This window comes from Drosophila arizonae, chromosome 5, assembly GCF_054131065.1.
Source record: "Drosophila arizonae isolate 15081-1271.41 chromosome 5, UAZ_ARI_1.0, whole genome shotgun sequence".
NCBI classification, from domain to species: Eukaryota; Metazoa; Arthropoda; class Insecta; order Diptera; family Drosophilidae; genus Drosophila; species Drosophila arizonae.
Window position 1 is genome coordinate 11,364,497 of NC_142925.1, and position 14,921 is coordinate 11,379,417.

Here is a 14,921-nt window from a genome sequence, read left to right on the forward strand (position 1 = left end):
ATATTAATGTAGATATCGGTTATATATAAAATATAAATCACTAGTCAAGTTTCTTAAGACTCATTTGCCGAGTGGAACTAATTGTTATTGGTTCATAAAAGCTGCCAACGAAGCAGAACATCTGGCAGCTCTACTGTGTTCATCAGTATTTGTTTACATGTCAGGCTACAGTACAGGAGCTGGCTCTTGGGAATGGTTAAGCAACACAAATTGCAATGGAGGAACACAGAAGTCGCCTTGCATACACATTCTACATGCTAACACTGTTTCTGGGCGGCGCTGTGCTCTTTTTGATAGGCTTCTTTCCGGCTTCGTACTCCGTGGCAGAAAAGGAACCGTTCATATCCATTCACCGGCCGACAACACTGTATGATGAAAAGTGAGTTGATTATCAGTTGATATGTTATATCAGTACATGCTTTTTTACTGCCACATGTGCTCACTTCAATAATAAATTTCAGACTGAATCCACCGCCGGCTAGCTACGAATCCTTCATACTATTCTTAATAGATGCTCTCCGCGATGATTTCCCCACTGAGCACACTATGCCAACGGTTAATGAGAGGGCGTGTCTTAAGCTCTCTCTGCACGTTGACATACCGACTGTGACCATGCCTCGGCTAAAGAGCATCACTACCGGCACATTGTCCAATTTCATAGACATTGCGCTTAATGTAGGTCACACAGAGCAGTTGGACGATTCGCTGCTGCATCGACTAAAGCAACGCCAAGCTGTTGTCTCCTTTATCGGCGATCACACTTGGGTGCAACTGTTTCCAAGTGAATTCACACGACAGGTTGCCAACAATGATTCGTTTTACGTGAACGATTTCTATGAGGGCGACCGAACTGTGACAAGTGCACTGGCGGAGGAACTTGAGAAAACTGATTGGAAGCTATTGATCTTGCACTATCTGGGCCTAGATCACATTGGTCATGTTGAGGGCAATGACAGTCCAAGGATTGAAACTAAACTCAGGGAAATGGATGATGCGGTGAAAAAGATATTGGATCATAAGGCAAGTTTTAATATAGGCAGACTATGCTGAAGTCCTAGTCCTTCCGAGAACTATAGAACAGAAGAAATTGCTGTCAAATAATTATAAATATTAATTTACATAAGCTATTTAGCTTATTAATATTAATATATGAGCAGCGTAATGAGGTAGTCCGATTTAACTATGCGTGTATTCCAATTGCCTATATATCTGTTTGAATGTCTGTCTGTATATGTGTCTCTCTGTCTGTCTCCTTGTCTACCTCTGCCTAAGAAAATCAAGAGATGAAGAAGAACTACAGAAGATCACTTAAGTTGTCTATATGTATGCATTTACTATTTATATGTAAGTAAAAGGAAGCTAGACTGCTTGAAGCAGCAGAGAGTGTTCCCATTGGTCATTGTTGAAGCAGCAGAGAGTGCTCCTATTGGTCACTTAAAACTCGACTGCAACGATCTGGCACCGGGCTCAACATTTGAGAGCGACTGAGGTTTTGAGTGAATGATGCCCTATATAAAGAGCAGCAGCTACAGCATTTCTACAGTCGCCCAGGCTTCAGGGTCAGTCGTGCAGTGCCGTAAGATTCAGTAAAGTGTGTACTCGTTCAGCTAAGCATAAAAGACTTGGAGTAAACTCTTAGAAGAAATTCATGGAGAAAATTCTGAGAGAAAAAACTGCTTAGAAGAATAAGAAGAGATTTAACAAACTCGATGTGCGTTGAGCATATAGATAGCATAAGCACGTATTTGGCTACAAATTAAATTATTTGAAATATTTGCACGGTCTATTTATAGAATATGGATAACTATTTGCTGATGCTGACCGGTGATCATGGCATGGCTGATGGCGGTGGCCATGGCGGAAATACGCCCGCTGAAACCACAGTCCCACTCTATTTGTATAGCAAGAACTGCAGCAAATATTCGTAAATAAGCAAACATCTTATTGGAGAGTATGATATTCTAATTATATATATATCTTAGTTCTAGCACCAAGCGCTATAATCAAATCGATTTGACGCCAACGTTGGCAGTGCTATTATCTGTGGAAATACCAAGCATGTCTATTGGCTGTTTGATACCAGAGATGCTGCAGTCATTAACGCTGGAGGACCAAATGTACGCCTATTTCTACAATGCCCATCATCTGCTGAATAAGGCACGCGTTAAATTTGGCTATGAGAGTGTCCGGCGCAGTGGTAGGGTTAGTAATGAACGATTGTCAACCAGCAGCTAATTATACTGATTTGTAGACTACTATCATTGGTATCAAAATGCCACGTTGCTCCATAAACAGCTGCTGAAGCCGCTCCGGGCCGGAGACGGCAGCGGAGCTAGCAATGTGCACTATCAAAATGCGAAGCTTAACTATTTGCGCGTGGCCCGTGAGATTTCCGCCCAGCTGTCAGAGTCGTTAGTGAAATTTGATTACGGATTTATAGCCGTGGGACTGACACTGACAACAGCCGTATGTATTGACGAATAATCCTATTCAAACTGCATATTTTATTTAACTGTTTCCCCTCCTCTTTAGAGCACCTTGCACCTTTTACTGAGTGTTTTGTTTCTGGACATTGCCTCGGAGAAATTGCGTTTGCAGAACTTTAAAGCGGCTCAGCTGCTGCTCTCTCTGGTAATTGGAGCTCTTCTGAATGTAGCCTGCCATCTGCTGGATATAGTATTGACCAGCTCCATGCTAAATAGCTTACTCTTGCTTGTGCCAATTGTCGCCTCCATTTATCTGAGCATTGATGTAATCCAGGCTCTAACCAAAATTGCCTTGCCGCCGCTTTATGCTCGTCGCTTGAAACTATCGATTCCTTTGCCGATCCCTTTGCTATTATGCTTCGCTATACGCATGGGTACACTAGGCTCGTCCTCGTTCATTGAATATGAGTACAAGACCTGGTATTATCTGGGAAACACGCTGCTTCTGCTGACTGCATTCAAGACGCTGCGTCGCCGCATTACCAAAGCGAATGTGGAGCTGGATGGACGACATTTGTACAAAATTGCCTCAGCATGTCTTTGGCAGCAGCGCAAGATCTTTGTGGTGCTCCTGCTGCTCGTGCTGATGCGCTATCTACACAGATTATCGGCCATCAAGAGCACACTGATGTTGTTCTCGCTATTAATGTTTTGGGCACGCCTGCGCAAGTTCACGAATACGCCTCAGACGGTATTCAACGGCGTCGCCTTCGTGCTAGTCTACTGTTTCCGTGGCCTGAATGGTCAGGTGAAGTTCGTGGAGCTGCCTTCCTATATGGTGTAAGTTATGGATATAATGCAATTGATAGCATATTAATCTTCACTCTACTGCAGAGGCCGCATTCTTCTGCCCGTGCTGGTGCTCTTCTGGTGCTGCGTGGCTCTCGTCTTTGTGCTTGGCTATCGTACGGTCTTACCGCAACAGAGCACGGGAAAAAACTTGCTGGATGAGCGGCCCAAAAGCAATCTGCTGAAGCTGCTCCAAACAAATATGACGTGCTCACTGATCCTAGTCGCATTGCTGTATAAGGTGCAAAATGTTGTGTTGCTGCCCACGATGCTCATCACACTGGACGAGACATACAAGCTATGCGACGCTTACGGCTCCACGGCGCGGAAGTTCTCCGTGCGCGTAGTGCATGTGTACAAAATAATCTTGACCCTTGTGATAGCCAGAATGTTCTACTTCTATCAGGGCAACTCGAACAGCCTGTCGACCATTGATCTGAATCCCGGCTACATGGGCCAGACCAGCTATAACCCTGGCATTGTCGCCTTCTTTGTCACGCTGAACACCTACAGCGCCGAAATACATTCCTTCCTCTACCTGATAGTACATACCCTGCGCACGGATCTCCGTAGCGTTGGTATCATTCAACTCCAGCCGCCGTATTCGAGGGCAATCGATACGCTGGTGATGCCAATGTATGCGGCGCTCGTATTGTTACCAGTTGCTTTTTACCTCTGCCTGATGCTAGTTTTCCGCTATCATCTATTTATCTATTCCGTCTTTTCACCCAAAGTGCTGTACGACTGTTATACTGTATTGGTATTCTATTTGGTATTCCTATCAACGAGTTTGTACTTTAAATTTTTTAAACATGACGCTTAATTAAAATAATAATTTAGAAGCTTTAAAATCTAGTCCTAATTGCTCTCCACACGCAACGCGTAGTGTATATCGTCGGCGCTGACGTTCAGCAAAATCTTTTGGTATAAATCGTGACGCGAGTGCTCTGAGATTATTAAGCGCTCGGCGCCTAGCTTTGAGCATAGATGCAGTGCACGTCCTGGCGCTGGCAGTGCCACGCCCATAAACGCTGCTATCGTCTCGATCTGTGTGTAAACGCCCATAAATGTTGTCTCCTCAACGCCGGTGCGTGTGACCTCAGCTGCAACGGCCTGCAGAAAGATTTGCTCCAGACGCGAACAGTTTTTGATGGCCTGCACCTTGGCACTGGCTATCATCTCGGCCAGCGCCTGCTGCACATGCAGCATCGTCACACACTTCATTCCACCCGGCTGTGCGTCAGCTGTGTCAGCGATTTCCGTTGCACGCCGGCAAATGTCCAGGGCCCGCCGTGCGTCTCCAGAGACGGCGGCTACCTTGCGGGCCACCAGCTGCACTGCCTCGCCCTTGAAAGCCTCAGAGCCGGCCAGACGCGCTGTCACAATCTCCTGCAGCTGTTTGTGCGTATATGGCTGGAAGGTGAGACGTGTGAGACCCAGACGCGACGTAACCTTGCCTAAAGTATTATACAGAGATTAGTTACTGCTTAGAGGGATATGAAAAGTTTGTGTCTGCTTACCCATTAGCAAACGCTCGGGCAGATCCATTGTATTGGCGATGGTGACCACGACCAGTCGCGCCGCCGATTTGGTTGGCCAGTCAAGTAGATTGTAGACGACATCCTGCCGCCGATTACACAGTATGTCTAGCTCATCCACCAGCAGCACAGTGGTCACGCGACGCGGCGCAGGCGTAGTGAATCGCTTCTCTAGCAACGTGTGTGCATGCTCCCATGAAACGGTTTTTCCCGTCAACTGCTTGTAGATCTGCACGTACGCCTGCCGTGGCTCAGTCAGGCGCATGCCATTGATCTCCAAAAAGTCAAAGGCGGGCAGCTCATCCTTCTCAACCAGCCGCTGCAGTGTTCGAATGACACCAGTGACAGTAGCCGTCTTGCCTGTGCCTGGCACACCAGAGACGTACATACAGCCACCACACTGATCCTGAATCTTGCCTTCAAGAAAGCTGTAGATGTTGTCGAACTCTTTCTCACGGCATGGCAAACTCTTGGGCACCACCGACACGTGGAGCTGCTCGCGTGCCAGCTGCAACTGCGACTTGCGACGCTCATCCACGGGCTGTTCCCGCTGCTCCATGCTGGGGCTCAACTCGCCTGAGCGTATCTTTTTTAACTTCTGCGAAGGAGTCAAGGGAGCTTGCTCTTTCAGCTTTGTGGCCGAGGGCTGTTTGGTGGTGCTCGATCTTCGAGGACGCGTGGGCGTTTTTTGGCTAGACTTTTTTGGTGTGTAATCTGCATCGACAACTTCGTCTGCGAGCTTTGACCGACTGCGTTTGGGCGTAGAAATAATCTCGTTGTCATTGAATATGCGCTGCTCCACAATGTTGGACAGCTGAATGCTGCGCCTAGGCGTGCCCTCGGCTGCAAAGAAGAGATAACGTTAGTATAAGTATTACGTTAGGTGGATAGCTACTTACCCAAGCGTGTCGTTGCGGATTTCAGAATACTTTTACGACGCGTGGAGGGCGTTACGTCCGTGCCTACAGGCTCCAGCAGCTCCTTGGACTTCTTAGTGGGCGTATGATAAATATCTCCGTTGGTGACACCCAGTCGCTTCCTTCGCTGCTTGCTGTTCGGCGTATCTTGGGCGACATCTAGAGGATCACAACCATCATCCAGCGATTCGAGACGCACTGATTTTCTACGCTCGGAGACGCGCAGCTTGATCTTCATATCATTTGAAGGAGTCTTGGGATCTGGCGTTTGCTGTACAATCGAATAGTTCAAGCAGTCCGAATCAGCTGTGGTGTCTGCTCCTTTGTCCAGGCTCAAGTTCAAGTTGCGACGTGCTGCCGAGGCTCGTGATTTGGGTGTCATAACTTTTTGATTTTTTTCAGTCAATGGAGAGGCCATTAAATAGTTGGCATTGATTTCCGACTCTGCTGCCTCCGTTGCTTTGTTCTTCTTCTTTTCCGACAGACGCACCACACTGCGGCCGCCCACAATTTTAATGGGCGACACTTTGTTCTCACAATTGTAATAGTTGACATCGACGAACTCGACAGGTGTTTGGCTCTCGGCAGCTGTGGAGACACGTCTTCGTGAAACGGATTTGCGTGCTGAAGCGGAGGTGGGTTCTCGGACCGAGCGCCTGCTGCGCGCCGACTCCGTTCCATCGAGCTGAATTTCAAGCGGTATAAGGCGATAAGTGTTCTTTACCTTTAGAAACTTATAGCGAGACACAAACATGGGACAGTTGCGTGGGATCTTATATTTACTAATAATCTGCTGAGCAGACTGATCGGAGGTTCCTTCCAGTACGAGACACTTGCGCAGTATGCAGCCCAAAGCCACGTCGTTGTCGTAATAGCGATGCTCCTCAATAATCTCAACTCCAAAGTCTATGTCCAAATTGTCCACATCGAAGAACCTATGCGGTATGCACTGCGGGCGGGAGTACCACTGTACTATAGCTCGACAGGATTCTTTGTCTGTCATTTCCCGCAGCTCGTACAGATGTAAGATCTTAGCGATGTCGCAGCCGTCTACTGTGTCGGGCTCGGCTGAATCTGCATTGGCCACCAGTATATAGTCACCCACTGATAATGTTAATGGACCGTAGACGCACTTTTTGTAAAAATATACATTCTTGTGCTCCAGACTTTTTATAAATGTGTTCTGTTCGTGGCTGCCGATCCAAATGACCTGCTGAGCAGCGATGTTTGCATTTTCGTTATTAACCATCACGATTTGTGTATGTAGTCAAGCAATTATTCGTTGTCAGCTATTCAAAAAATGGGTTGCGCTCTACTTTTGTCTTTTTTCTACAACAATAAAATCAGCAGTTTGCCGCGCAGCACATTCGTTTTGGCGCAAAAACAAATTCTGCTTGAACGATCGATACTTTGAGCACGATGTATCGATGAACTTGTTGTAAAGTATGCAGCCCTGGTAACTAACTCCCTCAACACTGAATAATTAATGAATCATCCTGAAGGAGCTAAGGAGGAGGTGACAATGGAGGATTTGTGGACTTGTGGTTTCTTTTTATCAAAAGAGCCCTACAAGGAATTAGCCATAAAATGCTTTATGTGCGACAGCTTATTTTACACCACAACCAATTTTCAAAAACATTTGGCGCGCATACATTCGTTTGAAGAAGAAGAACTTCTTAAGCCAGCCTTAAGACAAAATTTTAACGTACAAAAAGATTTGTCTTTGCAACTTTACAACACTGAGGTAATAAACGAAAAGAAATATACATAGTTTTTAAATGATTGCAATGATTATTCTTACAATTAAAGACGGAATTTAAATTGGAGGAAGATGAGATATTACAAGAGTATTATTTTGGATTAAGTCTGGAAAGTACCATAGGTGACTCGATTCTAAACCCTATCGAAGCACAAAAAGAGCAAAAGTCTGGCAAGCGGAAAGCTAAAAAAGAGGGTTCAATGTGTCATATATGTGGAAAAATATACAAAGAGCACTTTCAGCTTCAGAGTCATTTACGCGCGTCACACGATAAATTACGACCATACCTATGTAGCAAGTGCCCCAAGAACTATGCTCGATTAACCCACTTAAACGACCATATGCGTTCCCACTCAGAGCAGCGAGACTTTGTCTGTAACATATGCTATATGACGTTCCGGCGCTCTCAAGAACTGACCCGCCACAAGCTACGTCATCAGCAAGGGAGAAACTACAAATGCTCACAGTGTGATGCTAAATTTAATCAGCACTCTGGACTGTATCAACATTTAAAGATTAAGCATGGCAAGAAGAATACGTCTTGTTAATTGAGAGTAGCGGAAGAGAGGCTTGTAGATTGGTATATTGGTATGCGTACGCTTTTATTTATGGTTAATGGTAGTTGAATATAATGTCAATTTTTTCTTGGGTACGTAATGAGTACAAATATTAAGCAAATCGAATCAAACATTTTTGCATTGCATGCATAACAATTTTCACTTTTTTTTGTATTTTTTTTTTTTTTTTATATTTTATATAACATTTATTCTGAACTCTTTTTGTTACTTCGCTTCTATTTAAATGGCATGTGATTTGTAAAGTCCAATTAAATAAAACATTGAAGCATAAAACGACGTCAACTACAAAATTTGAATGCAAATCAAGTCGTTAATTGTTGTTGCTTAAATTAAAATCAATCACAATCCATATATACATACAAAATATAATACTAAACAATGCTTAATAAATAAAAATGTATAAAAAAATTAATGAAAAATCACTGGTTGTTTTCGAAACAATTGAAAACTGATCCAAATAACTATTACAAAAACTGAATACTTGCTACGAATATTAAGCACATATTGTAAAGGTGTGTTTTGCTGCGCTAATTTACGGCAAATGTTTTGTGTCTGTGTGTGAGTGGGCGAGTGGTTGTGTGTGTTTGTGAGTAAAACTAACAGAGATATTCATTTAAGTTAAGATGAGTTAATGCTTTGATAGACTTTAAGGATCTATTCAATATCGTGGAAGCGTAGAATGGCGCGTCCGGGTATTTCGGAATTGATCAGTTTCTGTATAACCTCGGCGGCCTGCTCGCATGGGAATACGGAATATGGTGGCGGCTCGATCTTTCTGCTAGCCACAAGCTCCACCAGCTCAGCAAGCTGCTCTACGGTGCCATTCGATATTGGTATTATCTCCTGCTGATACTCATTCGATAATCTAGAGAACTTTGGTAACAGCTTTTCAGCCACCTCCTCGCTGATGAGCACAACACCGCCCTTGGACAGGCAGTGCATGGAGCGATGCAGACTTCTGGAAGTTGTGCCAAAATCAATGACCACGTCCACAGGACCGCCGCACACATCCTTGGTGCGCTCAATCAGCTGTGGCTCGTACAGACACTCGTTCCATTGCACCACGCTGACACTGCAGATAAGAAAATGATTTAATTAGTTTAGATTCTTGACTGGAATTGTTTATATATACTCACTTCTTGATCTCTGTAGCTAGACGGAAACCCTCGTCCCTCAGACTGGCTACTGTGATGTCCACGTTGTGTGCACCAGTTGATGCGAAATGATAGGTTGCAATGCGTACTGCCCACAGGGCCAAGCCACCAGTGCCAACAATCAAGATCTTGCACTTCTTATTGGGATCCGTTTCGGCACGTTGATTCAGGATTTCCGTGACAACGGCTTGTGCTTTGAATACAGCGTGCATGGCCAGCAATGCACCTGTCGGCAGCATCGCTGCCTCCTCCATGGGCAAACTATCCGGTATCGGGACAATGTACTTCAGATCGGGCACCACCAGGAGTTCTGCATAGCCGGCAGGAGTCTCATCGAATGGGTAGACAATAACACGCTGTCCAATGCGCAGGCCACAGTTATTGGCCTCTGTGATCTCGGAGCCCAGCGACTCAATCACTCCCGCCACCTCAAAGCCCGGAAAGAATGAGCCCTCACGTATGCCCTGATGAGCCGGCGATGACATCGACGTCACCGACGGACAGTAATCGCTCAGCTCCGACGAGACAGACGATACGCTGGTTATCGAGTTGGCACGATCGCGGCGACGATAGCAGGCGCCGGCGCAGACGATCTTGATGCGGGCGCCATGTGCTGGCGTATCCTCGATGGGCACAAAGAAATTAAAAACACAATTCTTAACACCCGGTCCGGGTGATTCAATTGACACTTGACGACACAATTTGTTCATGTTGTGATGTGGATGATCGGGATCTGTCGGCGGTAGAGCAGACGTCAAGGAGAGTGCGTTAAGCGACAAAGAGGTATCTGTTGTTCCGCTGCAAAAGAAAAAAAAATGGATTCATTTAAAATATATATTGATATATACAATATACGTTTAATTATTCTCATTAAGAGCAACAGCTCATGACAAGTTTTATATATTTTTCTATGCAAGTGTATAGAGGTCGTAGCAAGATCAGAAATATATATATCAATAAGTATATGCATTTCCATTAGAAAATTTAATTTGTATATTTGGAATATACATATGTGTACCTATATAATTATATATATAAATATATACATATTAATATATATATATATTTTAATATGTATAATATAAGTTTTGTTTATCACAGCTAAGATAAAATTGTAATAGAATTAAAAAAAAAAAAATAGAACTTACAATTAAATTTTCATTTCGGGCAATAATAAAATAAATTTTAAAGAGTTTTACAATATTGTATTTATTAGTAAACAATATAAATCAAAATTATATACAATTTTTATTGTTTATTAAAAGAGTACAAATTTTATATTTTAAAGTAAAAATTTCTATAAAAATAAAGCGATCAAGTTAGCATTTGCATACTCTATGTACTATTACAAGTTTTTTTTATCAATAATTTTATTTTTTATTTAAACGCGAACGCTTTATCGTTTAGTCCCCATTTGGGAACAAGGCCATTTCGCATTGGCTTTCATTACACAACACAATGTAAACACTTTAGAAGATTGTTTGGAGAGCGACATGAGATAATAATTAATCCTTGTAATTTTAAATGCGCAGATCATAATTTTTAATTTGTTAGAAAAACCACTTTTCTTTGATTTCCTACATAGAATAATCTTGATTTCAATGCCAACTACAATAAGTTGATTTAATGTAAGAAAACAACAGTTTTTGTTATTCAATTGCTAAGTGGACACGTTTGTCAGGTATGTACGAAAAAGGTCAGGTGTGCCAGTATTTATAAAAATATATAAATATGCAATAGAGAACTTTTCTATTTATTATTGCAATTTCGATATGTTTTATTTATTGACCATTTGGCCCGACCACATTTATTGTTTATATTGATTCGTTTGACAGCATGGTTTGCACCTTAACCCGTTAGGTTAAATCAAAAATATTTATTATAGATTTGTAATATTTAAGATTGAGTGTAATTGGCATTCACCTCATCAAAATTAATTGTTGTTCACTCTGATTAAGGAAATCGTTTAAAACTTTACTTTTATGGGATCAATTGAAAAGTCTATAAAGTAATTTGATAGGGGTTTTACCTTAGGGAGCTTATCATATTTGTATGCTGCTGCTGACTGCAAATGTCGACCGGCATATTTATTATTATATTAACTTAGCCTTAGTAATGTTTATATTTATTTTTAATAAACCGTAAACTTTGTTAAATTTGTTTGCTTGAATTATTTTTAAAACACTTTTGACACTGTTTACTCAACAAACGCCGAGATTTTTCTTTTGTTTTTTAACTGCGACTACTCTTTCCAGCACTGGACTTATCGAGCGCACTTCCAAAGAACAACTGAAATTTTCCCCAGACGATGCGCGCTCTAAAAAGCAAATGAAGCCGGCAGCAGCGACGTCAACGGCAACGGCAACGACGACGGCGACGGCAGCAGCGATGGTGTCAACAATTGTGGAATGAGTTGAAAAATCCAAAAGCTAAACACACACACTCTCACAGTAACACTCATACGCTCACGTACACTGAACTTACACACACGTATACAACTTCTGCACATGCATGGCATGCATGCACTGAGCGTGCACACTGAGATACATTTAACATATTTATTGGCTATATATATATATATATATATTGGCTATAGATGCTTGGCTAACAAAAGTTCTAATGTATTTTTGAATATGCATACACAGAAAGTAAAACTAAAGTATACAAAAGTAAACAAAATACGAAATATATTTAACTCAATATCTGCAGTGAAGGCTTTTAACATTATCATTTTTGTCAGTGTAGAGCATCCAGTATTTTATTGTTTATCTTTTGTTTTCATTCGTTTCTGTATATATGTATGTATGTATGTATGTGTACTTACATACATATGTATGCCTGCAAATCGAATTAAAAATTCTCAACAAAACAAGCCGACGTAATCCGTAAACAAAATCAAAGTAAAAAATAAAACAATGATTGTATACTGCATTCCCTTTACTACAAATATATGAATACATAAATATACATACATACATATGTATTTATGTTTATCGGGGCAAATTGATAATCAAAACAAATATTGTATAAACAGAAATGCGTCGCGTGGACCAGTTGTCAAGGGGATCCTCAACTTTAGTATTTTTAAATGATCTAATATATTTAGAAACATATGTATACAAACTATGACATAAAATCAAACGCTGAATTAGTCACGTTCCCATCCGTTGCGTGGGGCATTACGTAGTAAGAGAGCTATTGAGATAGAACCCAACCCATTGATAATTTATATTTACATTAAAGAAGATTTTATTTATTATTTGTTTGCAATCAAAAACAAATAAACAACTTTGTACATACACAATTACATCGATTATGCACACACTCAAAGAGCCATATTGCCACTCATATACATAAAAGCACGAAGCACACACACACAACTATTCGAATTATGTATATGTATATGTTGTATGTTCGCTTTTTTGTTTGTTAAAGCGAGTAAGAGCGATGTTTGAATGGAAATGAGGGTCAACACCAGCACGGCCAAAACAACAACAACAGCAAGAGCAGCTACAACAGACAGCAAACATGTGAGCGTTGCGTGATTATCACGCACTCAGCGCGTGCAAAGCACACCAGCCGGCAAACTGCTCACTCTCACACAAATTGTCGCGCTCTCTCTCTCACTCTGTCAGTCATTCGCTCTGTCGCTTTACCTGGCTCTCTGTCGATTCTTGTTTTGGTTCTCAGTCTCACCCTCAAACTACGCTTAGCTGGGATAAAAGCGCATTCGGGCATTGGACGACCGCTACTTCGCAAGCTATAGAAATGTTCCTCGCAAAACAGAATGCGGAGATAGAAAGCGCAATATGCATACATACATGTACATTCGTATACACATATATACATACAAACATCTTTTGTGCGTAAAACTGTCTTTGTTCTTTGTTGCCACACTTGCAATACATACATATATACATATGTACATATATGCATACATAAATTCAAGTATTAATATCTTTACATCCTGATAATAAAAATCTCAGCAATCATTTGTAAATTTCATTGAATTGCGATGAGGTCAGTTTTTAGCAGTAAGAATTTACGCAACACTTAAAATGTAAACATAATGAATTGTATAGCAGCCACATTTTGAGAATGAATCTCCTTGTATATGCATATGTGTGTACATTGCATGTACATATGTATGTATATAGTTATTTTTAAATACATGCAAGTAAATGTAAGTAGTAAGTAATGTACACGCGTATATGCAGATCAGGCCGAAAAAGAGCGAAAGTTCCATAAAATGCGACATTGCGAAATGAATTTATGGCTACTTCACAGTTACGCACACATTTATCCATTAATTAAGCTCAATTTATGTTTTCAATTTAACTTTCATCTTTAATAAAAGAAATAATGCCAATGGCAGAGTAGATACATATGTCAATTGCTTGCGAGATCAGCGCATGGAAGTTTTTGTTCAAATGCTAATTTATTTATTTATTTGTTGTTGAGCCACACTTTAATTGAAAATGGAATTCTCCATTCAATTTTCATAATACCATGAAAACAATGATCGACTATGAATTCTGTGTGCTGGCGCCATCGGTCTTCGAAAATGTAGTCCACTTGCTTTTAACGACTTAGTCACCCCATTTGATTTAGCCTGGGCACTTGATTTACATATTACAAATTATGCAGCAATGGAACATTAAATTTGATTATAATCGTTTACATTTAACCGGAATGAACTCTACAACAAGACGATGCTATTTTTAGACCCTTTGTTGACGATCAGTACAAATAAAATAAAAATAAAAATACTAAAGCCCAGCGTCCACGCTTTGTGATTATAATTATTGATATGAAAATAATTTATAACCATCGAAAACACATACATATGTATGTATGCATATGTATGTACATTTGTAGAAATTAAATGTGGTTTTCTTTTGTTTTCATTTCGTGATTGGAACACTTTCATTGTTGAGTGGAATATCCAGGGGCTGATAGGATGCCATGAGTAGATTATTTATTTACTATGCACTCGATGGTCATTGGAAGAGTTGTTTATGCACGAGATGGCTTGATTACTAGATTAGAATTCAATAATGTTTTATTATGGCGTGAACAAAGTCAGGTATGTACTATGTTGCTATACATGTACTAATGTTTGTATGAATGTATGTATGTACATATGCTTGCTCACGCAGACGCCCAGTTTTGTTACGAATTACGCAGTTAATATGCTACAGTAACGGCATATGCCAATAACATGCAAAGGTAACAGCCAAATTAGAGATGTCTTTATGTACATTAGTTGTGTGTTTGTATATAATTAAGGATACAGCTATACAATTACTGTCTTGTCCATATGTCGTTAAGGAATTGCGTAATGTTACTTAATTCTGATTAACTTACCTTATAAAAATTGTAATTGTAAATCGACACAAGTCGTAGTTACTTGTAGGATTTCCAGTTGTAAAATCTTTGTTTTATTTTGTGTAAAAATATGGAATATTATTAATGTTAACTTTGCACACGCCTTTAAGAGCGGTTAAGAAAATGCAACTACTTTTTGCGCTACTTGTTTTGCTTGCAAATCCTTTTACACTGTTATACACCACCGTTGCCGCACGGCGTACAGCTCAAGGATATATTTGACTTTGAAATCTCCTTTGCTAGATACAAACCAAACAGCAATGTAAGTGTAAATATAAGAAACGAGTCTGCGCACTTCAATTGTTGAATGTT

General features: G+C 41.0%; 4 protein-coding genes and 1 long non-coding RNA gene across 6 annotated transcripts; 3 read left to right on the forward strand and 2 right to left on the reverse strand.

Annotated features, from left to right (window-relative positions):
- Positions 1–157: 157 nt before the first annotated feature.
- PIG-G (phosphatidylinositol glycan anchor biosynthesis class G) lies at positions 158–4,126 on the forward strand. The gene is made up of 7 exons (XM_018012299.2): positions 158–379; positions 462–1,020; positions 1,794–1,924; positions 1,983–2,197; positions 2,252–2,466; positions 2,533–3,266; positions 3,321–4,126. The coding sequence occupies exons 1-7, from the start codon at positions 216–218 to the stop codon at positions 4,096–4,098; spliced, it is 2,796 nt and encodes a 931-aa protein (XP_017867788.1). The 5' UTR covers positions 158–215; the 3' UTR covers positions 4,099–4,126.
- Positions 4,023–6,979, reverse strand: Orc1 (origin recognition complex subunit 1). Its single transcript, XM_018012300.2, has 3 exons — positions 5,713–6,979; positions 4,796–5,656; positions 4,023–4,732 (listed from the first exon to the last, which is right to left on the reverse strand). The coding sequence occupies exons 1-3, from the start codon at positions 6,977–6,979 to the stop codon at positions 4,134–4,136; spliced, it is 2,727 nt and encodes a 908-aa protein (XP_017867789.1). The 3' UTR covers positions 4,023–4,133.
- Positions 6,980–7,171: 192 nt separating this feature from the next.
- LOC108616854 (uncharacterized) lies at positions 7,172–8,463 on the forward strand. The gene is made up of 2 exons (XM_018012303.2): positions 7,172–7,474; positions 7,540–8,463. Exons 1-2 carry the CDS (start codon positions 7,217–7,219, stop codon positions 8,035–8,037), a joined length of 756 nt encoding a protein of 251 aa, XP_017867792.1. The 5' UTR covers positions 7,172–7,216; the 3' UTR covers positions 8,038–8,463.
- On the reverse strand, positions 8,060–14,839 carry Drat (Death resistor Adh domain containing target). Of its 2 annotated transcripts, none has more exons than XM_089471157.1 (3): positions 14,589–14,839; positions 9,204–10,019; positions 8,060–9,139 (listed from the first exon to the last, which is right to left on the reverse strand). In XM_089471157.1, exons 2-3 carry the CDS (start codon positions 9,929–9,931, stop codon positions 8,722–8,724), a joined length of 1,146 nt encoding a protein of 381 aa, XP_089327283.1. In that variant the 5' UTR covers positions 9,932–10,019; positions 14,589–14,839; the 3' UTR covers positions 8,060–8,721. The 2 variants fall into 2 exon arrangements, with proteins under 2 accessions (XP_089327283.1, XP_017867791.1); XM_018012302.2 differs by lacking the exon at positions 14,589–14,839 and adding an exon at positions 11,251–11,530.
- Positions 10,462–14,782, forward strand: LOC149268484 (uncharacterized). The gene is made up of 2 exons (XR_016270469.1): positions 10,462–10,735; positions 10,807–14,782. It is a non-coding gene; the product is annotated as an uncharacterized LOC149268484 (long non-coding RNA).
- Positions 14,840–14,921: the final 82 nt, after the last annotated feature.